Source organism: Dermacentor variabilis, chromosome 10 (genome assembly GCF_050947875.1).
Source record: "Dermacentor variabilis isolate Ectoservices chromosome 10, ASM5094787v1, whole genome shotgun sequence".
In the NCBI taxonomy this organism is placed as follows: Eukaryota; Metazoa; Arthropoda; class Arachnida; order Ixodida; family Ixodidae; genus Dermacentor; species Dermacentor variabilis.
Window position 1 is genome coordinate 131,370,183 of NC_134577.1, and position 20,378 is coordinate 131,390,560.

The window sequence follows — 20,378 nt, forward strand, 5'->3', positions numbered from 1 at the left end:
GATTTTTCTAGCCGCACCCTGTCAATAATGTGAAATGCCGAGTTTACTGCAGCTCCTCTGCGAATTTTTACCGTCATCGCCGCCACACGCAGCCCGGGATACACGTCTCGCTACGCGTACACGTAAAACCGTACGCGTCTGCGTGCGCGTACGCGGGTGATAAGGCAGGGCCGGAGCGTTTCGGGCGTTGCTGTGAGGGTGAGCACTGGCGGCCTCTACCGGCACGCTTGGTCGCTACTCAATGATCACGTGGTATTTCTTCGGCCGCGCGCTGCCGTAGGCGACCACGGGATGCGCAGGTCGCCGTTTATACAGTAGGTCGTGGGCGCTACCATGGTGCCTTCTCAAAAATACCTAAACAATTCACGATTCTGTCCCTAGGCACCTAGGATCAGGTCACGTGAGAGATTTTTGTACATTTCACGGGTACATTTAGACGCACGCTCCTTGTAGCCAGCGATGGTCAGCGTCTCGCAGCTTCCTTTATCGTTGTCTCAAATGCTATCGTCACATGTAGTGCGTAAGGTTGGGTGGTGTGCGCGGTCTCTCGTACTGATAGACTGTCCTTGAAAGCTTTGTAATGATTGTGTCAGCGTGGACATGTGCACAGACGATGCTGGGGGCCTGATCGAAGGCGTCGGAAACGAGGTCCTCTTCACTGTACCTGTCGTCGCAGCTGTTGTCGTCGGACTGCTGGGTTTTGCCGGGTACGTACTCGCTGCCGCGTGAGTTGGGATTTCGCGACGGTCTCGCCAAGTGAGAGAAGTGGCGCAACTCAATACAAGTGGGCTACCTGTGTCGTGTTGGTGCGGATGAGACAGGTGAGCACCGCAGCTAACAGGAAGGCGTCGCTGCTCCTTGGATAAAAGCTCCGCTCCTGTAAGCTGCACTAACTTCGCGGGCTGAAGTTCATGCGTGGATGAAGTGGGGAGGTGACGGAGTGCGCCTTTACTCGTGACATGCTTTTATGTTGTTACATCGTGACTCCTTTCGCAGCGTTAACCAAACGTGTAATTTGTGAAAACAAATGATAAAAAAATTAAATTATGGGGCTTTAGGTGCCAAAAACACTTTCTAATTGTGAGGCTCGCCGTAGTGGAGAACTCCGGAAATTTCGACCACCTGGGGTTCTTTAACGTGCATCTAAATCTAAGTACACGGGTGTTTTCGCATTTCGCCCCCATCGAAATGCGGCCGCCGTGGCCGGGATTCGATCCCGCGACCTCGTGCTCAGCAGCCCAACACCATAGCCACTGAGCAACCACGGCGGGTAAAACATGATAATAGCATTGCAAGCAGAAGGGCAACGTCCGAGATTGAGCTTTGGTGGCCCGTGCCGGACGCAGTTAAAAACACTACCCTGCAAGAGTATGTTTTCATTCTTTTATATTTATTTGTTTATTCATATTACCCTACAGGCCCCACAGGAGCATAGGAAAGGGGAAGGTTATGTAAAAATGATTGAATGACATATAAAAATACTGCAAATGAAAAATAGTTCGCATAAGCAAAAGAACCAATATATATATATATATATATATATATATAACACTGTACACAAGTGCAGAAACAAACAAAACAGAAATAAGTATGCTTGTACAAAATCAAGTTGACATATGAACTTGCAGTTTGCAAAATTTAACATGTTCACCTAGTGACACTCTATCGCTAGAAAGTCTGATAACGTGAATGTGTCGGCACTAATTGGTTGAATACCTTGAACTAGGGAACACCGCGAAAGAGGAGGACACAGAAAAGGCAGACAACAACCACATGTAACCCGCTGTGGTCGCTTAGTGGCTATGGTGATTGGCTGCTGGGCACAAGGTAGTGGGATCAAATCCCGGCCATGGTGGCTGCATTTCAATGAGGGCAAAATGCAAAAACACCAGTGTACTTATATTTAGGTGCGTGTTAAAGGGGCCCTGAACTACCCCTCTGGCTTGGTGAAATAAAATATTCCGCGGGGAGCATACGCTGCTGTGAATGTCGTATGTGGAGCTTGGAGCTTGCAAATGGATCGCAAGGTCACCTTTCTCTCAAATGCTCTTTTCAGCAGACGGCCTCGTCCTCACTGTCTTCTGGATGCTTTATTTCATCATTCCCTTAGACGGTTGCTATTGGCCGATAGCTGACGTCAAGCAAGGCTATCTGCTACGGTGCATAGATACCACGGCCGCCATGGGGTGCCCCCACGAGTCCAGTGGCTAAGTGCACTGCAGCTCGCTGAAAACAACTATGTTTGGCTAATGTTTCGCACATCATAGGCACCAAACGCGTAAATTGGGGTGTCTGTGTTAACATCCAAAATGAAATTTGAACTGCGAGCCAGTTACATTTAGAAGGCGGAGTGTTGTAGGTAATTATTAGACTTTTGCGCGCACGAAGACAGGACGTCGAATTAAGAAGGGACACACGACATGTGCAAAAGTCTAAGAACCATGTACAACCAACTCGCCCAAAATGTAAGGCTGTTCTAAGTAAACCCACTGTGCCATAGCATTTGCAGTGCAGAGCAAAGTATTGAAGAAGGAACAGGAGCATAGCAGAGACTTGTGTTTGCCAATGACTCTGCTTCTGAACGCATTGAAGTACTTTTTGTGGCAAAGTATTTCAGAAGTAGCCTATTTTCACTTCAAATGCCTTTCTCCACTTCAATAAAAAGTGGTTCAGGGCACCCTTGAAGTACCCCAGGTGGTCCAGGTTATTCCGGAACCCCCCAGTACGGTGTGCCTCTTAATCAAATCATTGTTTTGGTACATAAAATCCCATAATTTTTATACAGTCGGAAGTTGCACTGAACTTGCAGCACTATGTGTGGCTGTTGTGTGCTTCTTCTACGTCCTCGTCTTTTGCGCTACTAAGTTCTACTTTGCTAGAAAGGTTGCCACGCATCCTAGTGTTCTGATGTGTGGTGATGCTGAATTTTTGAAACTGCGTGCGACCAAAAATGCACCAAGAACTGAAATGAACTCGACCAGATGTGCGTGAAGGAGTTTCAAGCGAGATGACTAGACAATGAGTTTTAAAGTACTTGGGGAAAAGACATAGGAGCAATAGAACGACGGAAATCCAAGTTAATAAGCGTAATATTACGTTTGATTTGATTAATGCAGGATTGATGGTTGTAATTGCCTTTTATAAATCAGGCAGCACAATTTTAGATGGATCTAACATATCTACTAAATACTTTTGATAAGGATATCAGGTGGATGAAGCTTATATTTTGGGCAGACGAAGTTTCAGTAGCCCAGTTGTCGAATGGTAGACGAAGATTGATGCAGGTGGTGATGTAGAAGTCCTTCTCAACATGAGTGCACCAGAAAAGATTAAAACAAAGATGAATGCATAGGTATTTATAAGTAGATGCCTGGGGAATTTCATTGGAACAACTTGTGTGTGCGAAGGTAAAGATGGAACTCTTAAAACTGAAAGAAATTATGCACTACTTCGAGGTGTTTAATGTCATTTGCCAACGGTTACACCACTGTTTGCAAAGATAGATCATCCTTACAATTAACAGTTCTATAAATTACGCAATCATCTGGGACGGGTCGGATACAGAAAAACAGGTTACTGGGCAAATTGTTAATATTGTTGCGGGAAAGGAAGGAGAGGGAATATATGTACAAGGATAATTTCTAAGGGGAGAATCTCGAATCAGCTTAGACTTGAGGATGGAACGGAAGAAACTGGTACATAAGGAGCCGATCACTGAGTTAGCGGTAAGAGGGAAAATAGAGGAAATCTGGATCAAGCTACAGAATTATCAACAAAAGTTATACACTAATTGACTTCGTAGTAGTAATTGATAATTGACTACGAACCTTGTTATTGTTCTTGGGTATATACACATGCGTGGTGGAGACTTGTGGAATGTTTTCACAATAAACTTCAGTTGTAAGTCCAGCATTGTCCTGTCCGTTTCTACTTACTTGTGCTGGCGCCTGCACCTGCTGGAAACCATTATACGTTCACCATGCACGAACTGGCCCAGCAAACTACTAAGACTGATTGCGCCATCACTTTTAGGATGAAACGCGCCAGAACTTTTTGGCATCGGATGTGAGCATTGAAGGTAACGTGTCATTTGGAAAAGTATTTTTAGCATTCTTTATGGCTGCTATGTACACGGCGGAAGGTTGTTCATAGGCTGCCCAGCAACCATCATCTGTCGATTGTATTGCCGAGTGGTATGTGCGTTTTTTCTTATTCAACAAACGTTTGATGTGGCGGTTGTGCCATGGTGCATCAGCATTTGCAATTATCGTACTAGTAGGTATGTATTTGTTAGTTCTTGAACCTTAACTAAAAATAAATCCCAGTTTGATTGTACCGTTCGCTCATCAAAACCATCGAGAAAACCATCAAAAAAAGTGCAAAGTTTCTGGTCGATTAGTTCGAAATTTGCATTTTTATAATCATTTATAACTTTCTTTCTCTTTTTGCATTTTGGACGTGAAATGTTAATGCGAAATGATAGAATGGAGTGGTCACTAATACCGGGCAGGTGAGTGACGTTAGAAACGTATTCATGGTGTGTTGCTAGTACGAGATCAATAGTGTTTGCTGTTGATTAAGAGATTCTTGTTGGTTTCTTTATCACTTCTGTTGAAAAAAATACAGCACACATATCCAAAAAACCTCTTACGAGTGAAGAAGGCAGATTCAGCGCAGGTGGCTCGCAGTCCCACGAAACATTAGGGATGTTAAAATCCCCCATTAATAAATATGGTAACCTTGGGAATTGACACACAGAATTAATCATGTCATGTAGTTGGTTAACAAAAATGAAATTTTGAGAAGGGGGGCGGTAACAGACACCAATAATGATTTTTTGCTTGGGAAATTCAGCGACAACCCAAATGGTTTCCAGCTCACTTGGAATGTGGATGTGGTATGATGGGAGTTCTTTCGAGATGGCGAGCAATACACCACTGCCTGTCCATGACCCTCGATCACAGCGATATACAGAAAATTGATTAACTGACGAAAAAAGTTCATTATCCATTACCTCTGACCGAAGCCAGGTTTCTGTTAATACGAGAATGCATGCATTGCAAGTATCAACAGCAGAATTTAAAAGGTCACGCTTATTAGACAGGCTTTGAACATTAGTAAAGAGTACAGATGTGTGTAACTGATTTTGCCCACAGTCCCTTGCGCACCCTTAGTTACGTTTGCATTTGTACGGTGGTTATTAGATGAAGCAAATTGCTTACGTTCAGTGACGCTGTCTGTTTCTGCATTGTACACGTAATGCTTTTTATTCATGACAAGGGTCTTGTACCTAAGCTGATAGGGCTGTGTTTCCGATTGACATTTGGCAAAATCAGCAAGTTTCGAGTGTATACGACGCATTGCGGATGAAAAATCTTCGCTCATAGTGATGTTATTTTCTTTTAGCTTTTTATGTGCACTCAAAACTTTTTCTTTAACTTTATAGTTTGAAAACCTCACAACAATGGCGCGGCACTTGTTGGTGGCAAGAGGTCCGATACGGTGCGCACAATCGATAGCATTATCGGGCAAATTATCAGCAACACAAAGAAGGGCAGATTTGACACATGCTTCAGACTGCTCCCACGATTCAGGAGAGTCAGGTATACCTCGGAAAATGTTGTCGTGACTGGACCTATCTTCTATATCGTCTAGACGAGCTTCCAAAGAGTCATGTCTGGTGGTAGCGTCTTCCAGTGTATGGCGTACTGCGTTAAGTTCTTCAGACATAACGTCGAATGATTTAGTTTTTTCTTCGAGTTTATCCAATCTTTCGTGAATGTTGCCAATCTTCGTTTCGATACTTTTCTGACTGCTTTTTATGGCTTTTATGTCAGCGGACAGTTTGGCCTGACTTTTTGCTGATTGCACAGAACGAGTATGCAGAACTTTCAGTAAATGAAAAAGAACCCGCATTTGTTCATCGGGATCATCGGGCAAGTCTCCCAAGGAAAGCAATGATGCCGAATGAGTGTCAGGCCCTGGATTTGTTTCCACATCACCGGAGCACAGTAGTAGAAACATTAACGAAAAACAGGCACAGGCAATTTCATAAAACACTTGTGGGCAAGGGAGCAACAGCAAGTATGGGTTGTCGCTTTTTTTTAGCATATAAAGAATATTGTTTACACACCTGCGAAGCGCAAACGGGCCAAGCGGGAACCATGCTGCCTACGTTGCTCTCTTGCCCACTGAAGTGATGAGCTTGCGGCCAGTAGATATAGGTAGTCTCAGGAACTGATGCCAGTGTCGATAACTATTCCCTGCAGACAGCGAGCTGCGGTGCTGGGCAAACATCCGAGATAATACCCAGAAAAGCATAGCATTCTTTGGTGTAGTCCAGGCGTTCCAGAGTTGTAGAAACGGTGATTGCCGACAGAGCAGGAGGCAGGCACAGCATAAGGACGGATGAAAAGAAAACCTGCGAAGCGCAAACAGGCCATGCGTGAACCATGCTGCCTATGTTGCTCTAGATTAAGAAGTTTGCAGGGACAACATGGTCACAATTAGCACATGACCGGGGTAGTTGAAGAAGTATGGGAGAGGCCTTCGCCCTGCAGTGGGCATAGCCAGGCTGCTGCTGCTGCTGCTGCTGCTGCTGCTGCTGCTGAAAATGATGATGAATGGGAAAGTAGTTTTTGAGAGCTTGAGCAGGTACGTCTGAGTCCATAGGTGGACAAGGGAACGTGGCCTAAAGTGGGTTGGCCAGCGATGCCTGTCACATAGTTTTTTCTGGTGCTCTTTTGATGTGGCTAATCGTTGGCCGACGATCTGATAGGCATGATCGACTCGGGCAGTGGTGTCGTAGGCATAGTCGCTAGTGGTAAGCGCAGTGGAAGGGAGCAGGGTGGGGAGGCCCATAGTTAAAGCAGGATCACTGCCGTACAGCAAAGACAAAGGCGAGAATCCGGTTGCATCATGGTGTGAGGAATTGTAAGCGGATGTCGCAAATGGTAAGCACACAACTCAATTGCAGTGGTCGAAAGAAATATTGTCACATGGTCGTGACGTCAAAGAACACAGTAGCAATACTGTGAAAGGCAAAACTAGCTTTTATTGGGTGAACCTGTGCCCACAAAACAGGGCTACACTTAAAGCACAACGAGAGCGGCGAACACAGTCGGCGATGGTCGAAAATCTAATCAGGTGGTAAAGCGCGTCGGCTTTTATACATATTCCAGACTAATCGTTCGGCCCGCGTGCCTTCCACAAAGTTCTACACCATTGGCGTCACACGATGAAATCAGATAACACAAGTTTCGGCGACAACAGACAGCCGGGTAGAAGCATCGATAACTTTCCAGAAACTTCGGATACATCCAGGCGCGTCCCGCGCTGTGTGATTACATTTGTTAGGCGGCGAGACGTGGTCGCCCGATAAAGATAAGTACACGTGTCAATACCCCCCTCTTAAAAAGCATCAAACCGATGCTGCATACAAATGAAAGTAATAAAAAAAACACCCGTAGCAAAGAAAAAAAATAAGGAAGGTCGTCAGCGTCCGTAAAAGGGTTTCAGACGCACCACGTGGACCACTTCAGATTCTGTGCGGCGCCGCTGTGAATGCGAAATTCCGTCTGGCACGACCTCATAGTCCAGTGCGCCAATACGTCAAATGACCTTGCAGGGTCCGAAATAGCGGCGTAATAGTTTCTCACTCAGTCGTCGTCGACGTATTGGTGTCCAAACCCAAACACGGTCGCCGGGCTTGTACTCGACGGAGCGTCGTCGGAGGTTGTAGTGTCGGCTGTCGGTCCTTTGTTGGTTCTTGATCCATACGCGGGCGAGCTGTCGGGCTCCTTCGGCGTGATGGAGATAGCTAGCGACGTCAACATTCTCTTCGTCAGTGACGTGGGGCAGCATGGCGTCGAGCGTCGTCGTTGGGTTCCTACTGTAAACCAGCTTAAACGGCGTGATCTGTGTTGTTTTTTGCACCGCTGTGTTGTAGGCGAAGGTTACATACGGCAGGACCGCATCCCACGTCTTGTGCTCGACGTCGACGTACATTGCTAGCCTGTCGGCGAGGGTCTTGTTCAGGCGCTCCGTGAGACCATTTGTCTGCGGATGGTAGGCAGTTGTCCTCCTGCGACTTGTATGGCTGTACTGCAGAATGGCTTGGGTGAGCTCTGCTGTAAAAGCCGTTCCTCTGTCGGTGACGAGGACTTCTGGGGCACCATGTCGCAGCAGGATGTTCTCGACGAAAAATTTCGCCACTTCGGCTGCGCTGCCTTTTGGTAGAGCTTCAGTTTCAGCAAAGCGGGTGAGATAGTCCGTCGCCACGACGATCCACTTATTCCCGGATGTTGACATCGGTAACGGCCCCAACAAATCCATCCCAATCTGCTGGAATGGTTGGCGAGGAGGTTCAATCGGCTGTAGTAATCCTGCTGGCCTTGTCGGTGGTGTCTTGCGTCGTTGACAGTCTCAACATGTCTTGACGTAACGGGCGATTTCGGCGGTCAGACGCGGCCAGTAATACCTTTCCTGTATTCTCGACAGCGTCCGGGTGAATCTGAGGTGCCCAGCGGTTGGATCGTCGTGTAGGGCGTGGAGTATTTCTGGACGCAGCGCTGACGGTACAACAAGAAGGTAGCTGGCGCGGACTGGTGAGAAGTTCTTCTTCACGAGCAGGTTGTTTTGTAGGGCGTGGAGTATTTCTGGACGCAGCGCTGACGGTACAACAAGAAGGTAGCTGGCGCGGACTAGTGAGAAGTTCTTCACGAGCAGGTTGTTTTGTAGCGTGAATGAAGACAACCCGCGCCTAAATGCGCTAGGCCCCCCTTCCAAATACTCGACGAGGCATTTTAGCTCCGAGTCTGCTCGTTGCTGTTTAGTGAAGTCTTAAGGCGTCGTCATCCTCATCGTGTTGCAGCGGGGACTTGTATATTACCGTGACGTCATATTCTTGCAGTTTGAGGCTCTACCGCGCCAGCCGTCCTGAAGGGTTCTTTAAGTTAGCTAGCCAACAGAATGCGTGATGGTCACTGACGACTTTGAATGGCCTCCCATAGAGGTAAGGGCGGAATTTAGCTGTAGCCCAAATAATGGCGAGGCATTCATTTTCAATCGTAGAATAATTGCTTTCCGCTTTTGACTGCGACCGGCTAGCATACGATATCACCCGTTCAAGTCCTTCTTTCCTCTGGACTAGGACGGCACCGAGGCCTAGGCTGCTGGCGTCAGTGTGGATTTCGGTATCGGTGTCCTCGTCGAAGTGTGCAAGTACCGGCAGCGACTGCATGCGTCGTTTGAGTTCTTGAAATGCCTTGGCCTGCGGCGTTTCCCACTTGAACTCGACATCACATTTGGTTAGATGTGTTAGCGGCTCCGCGATGCGTGAAAAGTCCTTGACAAAGCGCCTATAGTAGGCACACATGCCAAGGAATCTGCGCACTGCCTTCTTGTCGGTTGGGTGCGGGAATTTTGCGATGGCAGCTGTCTTCTGTGGGTTGGGGCGTACTCCTGATTTGCTGATGACGTGGCCTAGGAACAAAAGCCCATCGTAAGCGAAGCGGCACTTTTCCGGCTTCAGAGTGAGCCCTGATGACTCAATGGCCTCTAACACTGTCGCAAGCCACCTAAGGTGATCGTCGAAATTTCCGGCAAAGACGACGACGTCATCCAAGTAAACAAGGCACGTCTGCCACTTCAGTCCGGCTAACACCGTGTCCATGACGCGCTGAAACGTTGCAGGCGCCGAGCACAGTCCGAATGGCATGACCTTGAACTCGTAGAGGCCGTCTGGCGCGACGAAGGCAGTCTTTTCGCGATCTCTCGTTGACTTCTATTTGCCAGTAGCCAGACTTGAGGTCCATCAACGAGAAGTGTTTAGCGTTGCAGAGCCGATTCAATGCGTCGTCTATTCCTGGAAGGGGGTACACATCCTTCTTTGTGATCTTGTTCAGTCGACGATAATCGACGCAGAAGCATAGGGTTCCGTCCTTTTTCTTCACCAAGACTACAGGAGAGGCCCATGGGTTTTTCGACGGCTGGATGATGTCGCGCAGCATTTCGTCAACTTGTTGCCTAATAGCTTCACATTCTCGCGTCGAAACTCGGTAAGGGCTCTGGCGGAGTGGCCGAGCACTCTTCGGTTATTATGCGATGCTTTGCAACTGGTGTTTGTCGAATCCTCGATGATGTCGAAAAGCAGTCTTTGTATCGTTGGAGAAGACTTCTGATCTGTTGCTGCTTACTCATAGGAAGACTTGGATTCACGTCGAAGTCTGGTTCGGGGACTATGCTCATCGGAGTAGATGCGGCTGAATCCGAGAGGACAAAGGCATTGCTGGTTTCCACAATTTCCTCTATGTATGCAATTGTGGTGCCCTTGTTGATGTGCTCTAACTCTTGGCTGAAGTTGGTTAGCATAACTTCCACTTGCCCTCCGTGGAGTCGAGCGATCCCTCTTGCGACACAAATTTCCCGGTCGAGCAGTAGACGTTGGTCGCCCTTGATGACGCCTTCTACGTCAGCGGATGTTTCGGTGCCGACCGAAATCGTAATGCTGGAGCGCGGCGGGATGCTCACTTGATCTTCGAGCACACTCAAGGCATGGTGACTACGACAGCTCTCCGGCGGTATCGCTTGATCTTGCGACAGCGTTATCGATTTTGACTTCAGGTCGATGACTGCGCCATGTTGATTGAGGAAGTCCATGCCGAGAATGACGTCTCGTGAACACTGTTGGAGGATAACGAAGGTGGCAGGGTAAGTGCGGTCATGAACGGTAATTCTTGCCGTGCAGATCCCAGTCGGCGTAATCGGGTGTCCTCCAGTGGTGCGAATTTGAGGGCCTTCCCATGCAGTTTTAGCTTTCCCCAACTGGGCGACGATGGGTCCACTCGTTACGGAGTAATCGGCTCCTGTATCTACTAAGGCGGTGACTGCGTGGCCGTCGAGAAGCACGTTGAGGTCGGTAGTTCTTTGTCTTGCGTTACAGTTAGGTCTTGGCGTCGGATCACGGCTGCGTCGTGTTGAACTGAAGTTGGAACGTCGCGTCGTCAAGTCGTCTTTCGTCTGTGTAGTCTTGGCTTCCTGATTTCGTCGGGACAGCGGCGTGTCGTTATGTCGAGGTAGTTTCTTAGGTGTCTTCATCGGCGGCGGAGGATCTTCGTCAGTTCGACGAACAGCAACCGCACCTCCATCGGTTGCTTCTTTTAGTTTTACGGATATGGGCTCGCTAACCGGCCCCGGGCTGGGCCAGTGTATGGTCGGCGCTGCGGCGACAGGTAGCGGCCTGGTGATGGTGAACGCGACGGTCGTTGAGAGCTCCACTGAGTAGCGGCGAGGTAGTCGGCGATATCGCGGGGGCGTTCACCTTGCTGCGAGCGCGGAGCGTTCACAGCGAAACCTCGCAGTCCCATCTCCCGGTATGGACATCGTCGGTAGACGTGACCCACTCCTCTGCAGTGGTAGCAGAGTGGGCGGTGGTCAGGAGCGCGCCAAATGTCCTTCTTCCTCGCGTAGGTGCGCTGGGTGACGGGTGGTCGTGCTGGCGGCGGCGGCGGCGGACGACGGAACTGCGGCGTGACAGGGCCCTGGTGTGGTCGCGGAGGGGGACCTTGACGGCGTGCGACGGCGGCGTAGGTCATCGCTTGCGGCTCAGGCTGCGGCGATTCAGGGGCTACTCCAAGTTGTTGTTGGAGCTCCTCACGCACGGCGTCGGCAATCGAAGCCACTTGAGGCTGTGATGAGGGGAACAGCTTTTGTAGCTCCTCCCGCACGACAGCTTGGATAGTCTCGTGTAGGTCATCAGTGGCCAGTGACTGAACTCCGGCGTAGTTTGTCGAGATTGTGCGGTGGTCGAATTGCTAGTTTCGCATCTCGAATGTCTTCTTTATGCTGATGGCCTCGCGAAGAAACTCGTCGACAGTCTTCGGTGGGCTTTGTACCATTCCGGCAAAAAGTTCCTCTTTCACACCACGCATCAGTAGGCGGACTTTTTTCTCCTCGGACATTTCTGGGTCGGCGTGGCGGAACAGACGGCTCATTTCCTCAGTGAAGATTGCAATCATCTCATTCGGCAGCTGCGCTCTGGTCTCCAGTAGAGCTTGGGCTCGCTCTTTTTGCACGACGCTTGTAAATGTTTACAGGAAGCCGCTACGGAAAAGTTCCCAGGTTGTTAAGGTGGCTTCCCGGTTCTCGAACCACGTCCTGCTGCGTCTTCCAATGCGAAGAAGACATATCGCAGTTTGTCGTCGCTGTTCCAGTTGTTAAACGTAGCGACTCTCTTGTACGTCTAAAGCCAGCTTTCCGGGTCCTCGAAAGTTGAACCGCGGAACGTCGGAGGCTCCCTGGGCGGCTGCAGCACGACGGGGGACGCTGGGGCTGCCATTGGGGTGGACTTGGTGGCCATCTTGCTAGTCGTCTCAGGCAAAAGTCCGTGCTCCGGGGGCAGTCTGTGCAGCCTGCGGCTACCTCGCTGGTTCTTGGCGACGTTGGTGTCTTCCGCGTGAGGGCTTGGGTCACGGCTTTGTGGGGGCGTACGGTACATGAACGCGAATGGAGCCATTTTTTTTTCTCACCGATACGACAGGTGAAGACCAAGGACTTTGAGAGGGACGGATGACTCTACGTTTGAGCATGTCATCCACTTGCTCCGTGATGAGTCGGCGCTCTTCAGCGGAGACACGATACGGGCACTGTCGCAAGGGGGAGTGGGAACCGGTTTCGATGGTGTGAGAAACACCGGTGGCACGACCCAGTGACGTCTGATTACAGTCGAAGGAATCGACAAACTGGTGAAGGAGAGTGAGAAGTTGGCGGCCATGAGGTGGGGAAAGAGCAGGGTCGATGGCGTTGTCAAAAACCACTGAAGGTGATGAGCAGGAGACCAAAGCGATGCCGTCATCATGACGGAGGGAGTCGGTAGGAACATCGAGGTCGTCGACGTAGTTGACCACCTGGAAGTATCCTACGGTCTCTCCACGCAGTAGGCTGATCGGGTACTGGTAGTAGTTGGCGACCAGCATCGCAGTTGACCTAGATGTTACAGTAAGCATGGCAAACGGAAGAACAATGCCCTTGCGTTGAGCAAACACATCGGACGGCGTGAACACTACAGTGGCGTCAGATGTGGCGTCAGATGTGGCGTCAGACGACAACAGCCATCGACGACTCAGGAGTATGGTTGTGTCTGCATCAACAGTGAGTTTGTCGGCAAAGTGAGGAGAGCTGGTCGGCAGTGATTCACATAGTGGTAAAAGCGACACTTCTGCATGCGAACAGTCAATGACAGCATGATGACGTGACAGGAAATCCCAACCAAGGATGACGTTATGAGAGCAAGATGGTAGCACGAAACACTCGATTATGTACAGAACGTCGTTGATGACGACACAGTCCGTGCATACAGCTGAAGGGTGAATTCGCTGCGTGCTGGCAGTGGCGAGCACCAGGCCAGAGCGAACTGTAGTCACTTTTCGTAGCTTGTGGCAAAGGCTCTCGTGAATGACGGGAACGGCTGCTCCGGTATCGACTAGTGCGACTGCGGGTGCTCCCTCTACAAAAATGCTAATAACATTTTGCGGCGAAGATTGAGGTCTTGAGAATGTCGATATATTTGCAGTTCTTGCCTCAGGAACTGCAGCTGTCAGTTTCCCTCTTCAGTAGGAACTCGACGACGCAGGGGCGAAATCGAACGCCGACGAGGGGAAGGAGAGCGCAGAGTTTCCGACCGGCGATCAGTGTCGAGACGTCGTGGTGAAAATGGAGGTGGAGTGGCGTATTGTGGCGCGTAGCTGGGCGTGTCAAAGCTGCTACGCTCAGTCGGGGCGCGGCGGCGACAGAAGCGCGCTACATGACCAGCAATGCCGCAGGTGAAGCAGATAGGCCGGTTGTCTTGGGTGCGCCATGTCTCGGTGGGACGCAAAAACTGTGGTGACGGTCGGGCAACTGAAAATGAAGCCGGATGCATAGGCGATGAAAAGGAAGCTGTCTGTGCAGGTGGCCGCGCAACCACGGCTGCATAACTGAGCGGCAGCGACGTAGGGTGAGTGGCAAAGTTGGTATGGGCCAGTGGCACACTCACAGGATTGGGTAGGGGTGTTGTAGGAGCTGCAGGAAGCGCTTCATATATCTGAGTTCGGATGGCTTGCTGCAGCATTGGAGGCAAAGCTGCCGTAGGTGCGTCACTGTGAGGGAGCAGCGAGAGCTGCCTGGCCACCTCTTCACGAATAAAATCATTAATATGCTGCGAGAGGGTATACCGCGATGCTCGAGACGGAATCGGCATGCTGTATGTTCTGGCGGGCGATGGAATGTTGGTGGCGCAGCTCGTCAAAGCTCTGGCAGAGGTTAATGAGGACTGATACGCTAGTTGGGCTTTTGGCCAGCAACATCTGGAATGCGTTGTCCTTGGTGCCCTTGAGGATGTGTTTAATCTTGTCATCCTCTGACATGCTGGGATTTACCCGCTTGCACAAATCGAGAACATCCTCGGTGTAGCTGGGGAATGTCTCTCCAGGCTGCTGTGCGTGCTGGCGTAGACGCTGTTCAGCGCGTAGCTTACGCACAGCTGGGCGATCAAAGACTTCAGCAAACATAGTCTTAAACACGGACCAGCTCGTAAAGTCTGATTCGTGGTTGAAAAACCAAAGTTTGGCTACGTCGGCTAGGTAGAAAGGCACGTGGGTCAACTTAGACTGGTCATCCCATCTGTTATGGGCACTTACACGTTCGTACGATGACAGCCAGTCTTAACGTCGTGTTCGGCGGTCCCACTGAAAATGGATGGGTTGCGTTGGCGAGGGACGCCGGCGCAGATGACAGTGGCAGCCGGGGGTGCAGGCAACGAGGTGGCGGGATCAGGCATTGTGCTGGGCGATCTTGTTGGTAGGGTTCGAGTGCGGAGCTCCAGGACGAGGCGAAGGATCTCAGTAACCTCCACCAAATGCAACGAGGTTTATTGTCGTTCACAATGGTGTGGAACACTAGATAAATCTAGGCACTGCAAGGGCTGTTCGTAGCACGGGGCTCGCTCGCGATCACGGCATGGCCCTTCGTCTTCCTCTTCAGACGGCACATACACAGGGGCGCGTCTGCTTCATTACACTATCAGCAATGTCAAGCTATGTTTCTGAAATGCAAATAAATGAAAACGAATGATTAAGTGAGTCAGTAAATGCAGAATAGGTATCATGGTTCTTGCGCAAACTGCGCATTGATATGAAGAATAGAGATATTAGAAGATGAAAGCAATGGTTTGACTTCGGCTGGTGATAGCAAAGACATGATGAAAAGTATTCAGGGTAGTATTCAGGGACGTATTCTGCAATCAGTTCGCAGGACAGGAAATGTAGCAACAAGCTACGCCTGTGCAAAGATGCGAAAATCAGCCTCTGAGTTTATTCGGAAGACCCTGCTGTCGGTTGATTTAGAGGCTTTAAGGCAATTTTCAGTCCATAAAAACTGCCAACTGTTTTCTTTCTTCAGTGCAAGGGCTTTGCTGAATAAACGTTTGTTGTCGATTGTGAGGTGTTCGTTAATGTAAATGGGATTATCATTAATACCAGAAAAGCCAATCTGGGAGCATCGCAGACGAGTTTTGCGACCCTTGCGAAGAAATTCATTCTTTTTGTTATGTGAGCAAAAACGAACAATGATGTTCCTGTCTGACATCTTGCTGGCCACACGATGAACTATGTCAATGTCTCCAAAAGAAATTGGGCACTCAATTGCATCGGCAACCTTCTTAAAGATCGGAGAGCATTCCTCTCCTTGTGATGATGGAATGCCTTTAATTTCAATGTTATTCATTCTGTTGTACTGTTCCATGTCTGCGATTCTCTTGGTTAATGCTTGATTCTGAGAAGTTAACAAAAAGATCATTAGTAAAGCAAGCTAGTTGGTTTTCGCATGAGAGCATTTTTCTGAAGCCATGTTCACATGAATGAAAGAATGAATTGGGTTTCCAAAAAGTCAACAGGGTAAGAGTAAATTATATTTTCCAAAAGTTTGCATGGGATGCTTGTCAATGAAATGGGATGATAGTTCTCGGAAGTATGTGCATTGCCTGACTTTGGGACTGGAACCACCTTTCCTTTTTTCAAGTCACGCTGGAGCGAAGAACACTGCAACGACTGAGCAAGAATTTTAGAAACAATAACAGATGAAAACGCTTCAGTGCATTTTAATATTTTGAAAAGATGGAATGCGGGAGTTGTGAATACTATCAGGTCCACTGGCACATGAAATCTTTAGGTTATTGATTAGCCGGCTAATACCAACCCAGTCAATTATTATGGGATTCTTTACAGGGAACTTGGTGCACTCGGTGAATCGGTGATAATATTTGTATTGAAGAAAGAGACAAACGCCTTACTCAAACCATTGCAACATTGATTAGGTGGAATACAGGTGCCATCAGGGTAAGTTAAATGTATAATGTTTGTTTTAGTGGGATTGACAACACTCCAAACTTGTGCGGGCTTGTTTGAAGAAATGAGGGCAATGTAACATTCAATAAGTAATTTTTAGCGCTTTTAAACGTTTGGATGTACTTGGCTTCCACTTGACGGTATGTTGACCAATGAGCGGGGAGATTTGTCTGGTTGGCCTGACAGAAGAACCTTTTCTTTTTCTTGCGCAGGCATTTAAGAGAGTTGAACCATGGCGATTGTGTGTTTGAGTGTATTTTTCTTTGAGGTACATAGGGGACAATTAAAGATAGTTTATTTTTGAAAAGTTGCCAGTTATCCTCAACTGAGCAGCCGTCAAAACCGGCAATGTAAGCAGTTGTGAACGGTCCCATTTCTGCTGTGATAGAAGCTGTATCGGCTTCCTTGTAATCACGAACAACCTTGAAGCTTTCTTTAGTAGAAGCATGCATGCCAAGGGAAATGAATAAGTAAGTGATAACTCAAACTAGGGATGCCAGGGAAAACACGAGGAATGCGGGAGATGGAAATTCAAGATGATGGAGCAAAATGTGAACAAGGGGAAAGCAGGAGCCAACGTTTCGACAAGTGGACTTGTCTTCTTCAAGTTGACGTATGCTTTCGTCATCACAGTATAGACTGTTTTTTGTAGGCGCCGCCATATTGTGAACGCAGTGGCGCCGCCTATGAGTAGCGCCATACTGGCTTGGGTGGAAGCGGTCTTTTGAATGGCAGGTATACGTTCGGCGGTACGTTCTGCCGTTTGCTTTCGCGGTCGTGCGGTCGTCTACGTGGTAAACTGTTCTGTGAGGCGTGCTGAAGTGGTTTAAGGCGTCGTGGCCGGAATTTCTGCTGGCGTTGAGGTGGACGGAACACGCAGCGCGATGTGCGCGCGCATATTTGAGCCTACAATCAGTCTCGGAGATCATTTGTGTATTTCTGAATGTTCCGATCACTAATGTGACCTTATTGCAGTGTTAGCCTCTATATCTAAGTTGCGGTTTAGGAGCCATGAAACATACGTGACGATCGTAACGGCATGGTTACTGTTCTACTATGATAGGAGCTGTGGTGTTATACTTTGACAAGCGTTCAAACTGTTCACTGCAGGTTACATTGCGTGACTACTTGGTTCGGTGGATGAGGTTTCCGCCCCTGAATAAAATAGTTTTGGCAAGTAATAGCAGCATACCTTACAGTCTGAATTAAGCTTGTCCAGCAAAAGGACTGTTTATGAACTGCGCGAGCGTCCTGAGCAGTGGTAGGTGCTGGATTACAGATGCTGGATTACAGATGCTGGATTACAGATGCTGGATTACAGATGCTGGATTACAGATGCTGGATTACAGATGCTGGATTACAGATGCTGGATTACAGATGCTGGATTACAGATGCTGGATTACAGATATCTTTGTTCTATATAGCACATGGACCAAGCATACGGCATCAGTGGTTATATATTTATAAACGTTGTGCAGCCTGACTATGCAAGGTTTTATTGCGACGTTAGCCCGTTTTCTCGTGTTTTTTGCGAGAAAGAGGATGGTAACCGAATTTTTTTTCGCTTGGGTTCGTTCCGTTCTCTACGATGCACTCACACGTATTACGGAAATTTTGTCCTCAAAAATAAGCATCGCATTCTTTTTATGCGATCCCTCTCATATATTATGGCTGTATAAGGCCAAAAAGGCTATGCCGAAGTGCACAGCTTGCATATGTATCGTGCTGGATTCACCAACCGCAGTGATCGCTGTGTTGAGCAGCGTCATTGGCCTCGTGCAGGAAGGCTAGCGTAGACATATGGTAATTTGAAGCCTACTAGACTTGAAATGCGCGAGAACGATACCAGTGCATCACAAATATTTTATAGTACCTGCCGCTTAGATGTTTCGTGGTTGCCCTAGGTTGGCCTTGCACGAGCATGCGCTCTTATGCTTTATATGTTTTACTCTCTATGGCAAGTGATCAGATAGTGAGCCGATTTACCATTTCATGCTGCTAATACAGAGACACCGGTTTTCTTTGTTGAATTAAAACCGATATAAGCAAAATAGTTCACAACACACACACACCGCGACTGATAATGTGCGTACACCGCGGATGATAAAGCGCGTCACATTTTGGCGCCCCCAAGAGATATTTCTGCCTACTGTAGTTACCCGAGGCTCTTAAAGGCTTCCCTGACGACCTTATATGAACGGATGTGGTGTAAATTTCACAAAGTACCATCTAAAACATCTCGAAATCGTTCCGCAGCACACGACAGCAATACTTTCAAGCAGTGCCGTGCCGAATCACCCGAGCCAGAGAGGAGGAAAGGCTCTCCACCAACACCCTCTAAAGGCCTTCTAGCTGACCCTCTCCCCTTGAGCTATGTCACGCAGAAGAGGCCTACATAGAAGTTCCGTTCAGCGTGCTACGAAGCTACGAGCGGCGCACCTGTGTTGAAAATGAATCGCGGAACATATACAATGATTCACTCCGGCTGTTCGGAGAAGACAGAGGGGCCGACGTCGGTGACAACAATTCGATTAGTTCCAGGTGCCCTGCCGCTCCTTGAATAACTTTGGGGTTAAACAAGTCCCGGCATGCTCGGCCACACTGTTGCATGCTTCCGAACGCACATTTTTTCTTGACGTGACCAGTGCATGTAGTCTCAACACTTATGCTGTGCTTGCGATTGTGTGTACAGCGAGTCTTCATTGCCCCGGAATGTGGAGCGCCATGCCAAGATATGCCTAATAAGTGCTGCCTGCCCAATTGCCGAGGCAATTACATGTAAAAATCGAGGCTGAAAAATTATCTCTTCAAGTTTCCGCAAGATGAAGAAGCCCAGAGTGCCTGTATTAGGGCGCTACCACGTGCAAACTTCATTGTATTACCGCACTCCAGGGTAAGCTGTTCAGAACTTCTCTAAATAATTACTTTTGAAAAATATGGAAAGGTTAACTGCTCAATTACAGGAATTGCCTTTACAGAAAGTGATGATTCTTCAGAGTTCGACGCCTGCGAGGATGGACACAAATGTGAATTTGTGTTAAGGCACCTTTTGTGGCATAGCACTAATATTTTATTGAAGAACTACTGCTTCAAGATGAATGACAAAATATTGGATGCCAAAGCTAAGGCAAGGAAGAGAAAAGCTGAAACTCTGTGCAATAAGGCAGCTGTTTCCTTGTAAATAGCTGCACGAATGTTTTATATCTCATTTCTAAACTCATTTCAGTTGTTGTAAGTTAGTGGAATGCAGTAATAAAATTGTTCATATGCAATTGTGAAGCTAATCGAGTGCGTTACATTCATCATTGCCGCACCATAAAAACCATAAGTACAGAAATACAGAAGAAAAAGTTTTTATGGATTCAATTTATTTGAATTAATAGGTATGAAGTATGGGGTATATTAATAATAATAAAAAACGTACATTACAAAGACGACAAAGCGTGACGCTATAAGAAGCTGCTGGCATCAATACCTACACGCTTTACAAAGCTATTTTGTATATGTGCCTGTAAATAAATGATTTGTAAGGTGTCTGCTGCTCATTCCCCAGTTTCGACTGAAGAAAAAGTGTGGAGCGGTCAATGGAAGCATACTGCTGCTAGGTGAACCAAGCCGTGATCCCTTCATTCAACCCGTGTCCCCAAGCGCGCCGCCGGCCTCTTGTCCGTGACGTCACTCCCTGAGCACTCAGGCCTTCTTGTCTAGGAGGTGTCTCCGCGCACCCTATCCTCCTCGCCTGATGAAGAGGTCTATATATAGATGGGGTTCTTCTAAAAGGGAGAGGGTGTAAGGCGGGAGGGTGCGGCAACAAGGGAAGGTGTGTTAGCGTGTCGAATTGAGAGTAAAGGAATGCTGTGCACAAGGCCAAGGCCAGGGCCACCTCCCCCCCCCCCCTCCCCGGTCTGGCAACGCACGCCTGTTAGCCGGCGTGTCAAGGGCGTTGGACATGCCAGCTGAAAAAAAAAGAAAGAGGAAAGGAAACAGGAAAAAAAAGGG

The 20,378-nt window shown here is 48.3% G+C and overlaps 1 protein-coding gene across 3 annotated transcripts in view; it reads left to right on the top strand.

The window, feature by feature from the left end:
- The first annotated feature begins 330 nt into the window (after window positions 1-330).
- The window catches only part of LOC142560966 (E3 ubiquitin-protein ligase RNF170-like), a 164,071-nt gene continuing 144,023 nt past the window's right edge, over window positions 331-20,378 (top strand). The window contains exons 1-4 of one of the 3 annotated variants that reach the window (XM_075673408.1): window positions 331-707; window positions 4,484-4,510; window positions 16,260-16,370; window positions 19,072-19,272. In XM_075673408.1, the coding sequence (XP_075529523.1) occupies window positions 19,202-19,272 (71 nt within the window). In that variant the 5' untranslated portion in view covers window positions 331-707; window positions 4,484-4,510; window positions 16,260-16,370; window positions 19,072-19,201. The remainder of the gene's footprint in view (window positions 708-4,483; window positions 4,511-16,259; window positions 16,371-19,071; window positions 19,273-20,378) is intronic. The other 2 variants (XM_075673409.1, XM_075673407.1) reach the window with 2 other exon arrangements.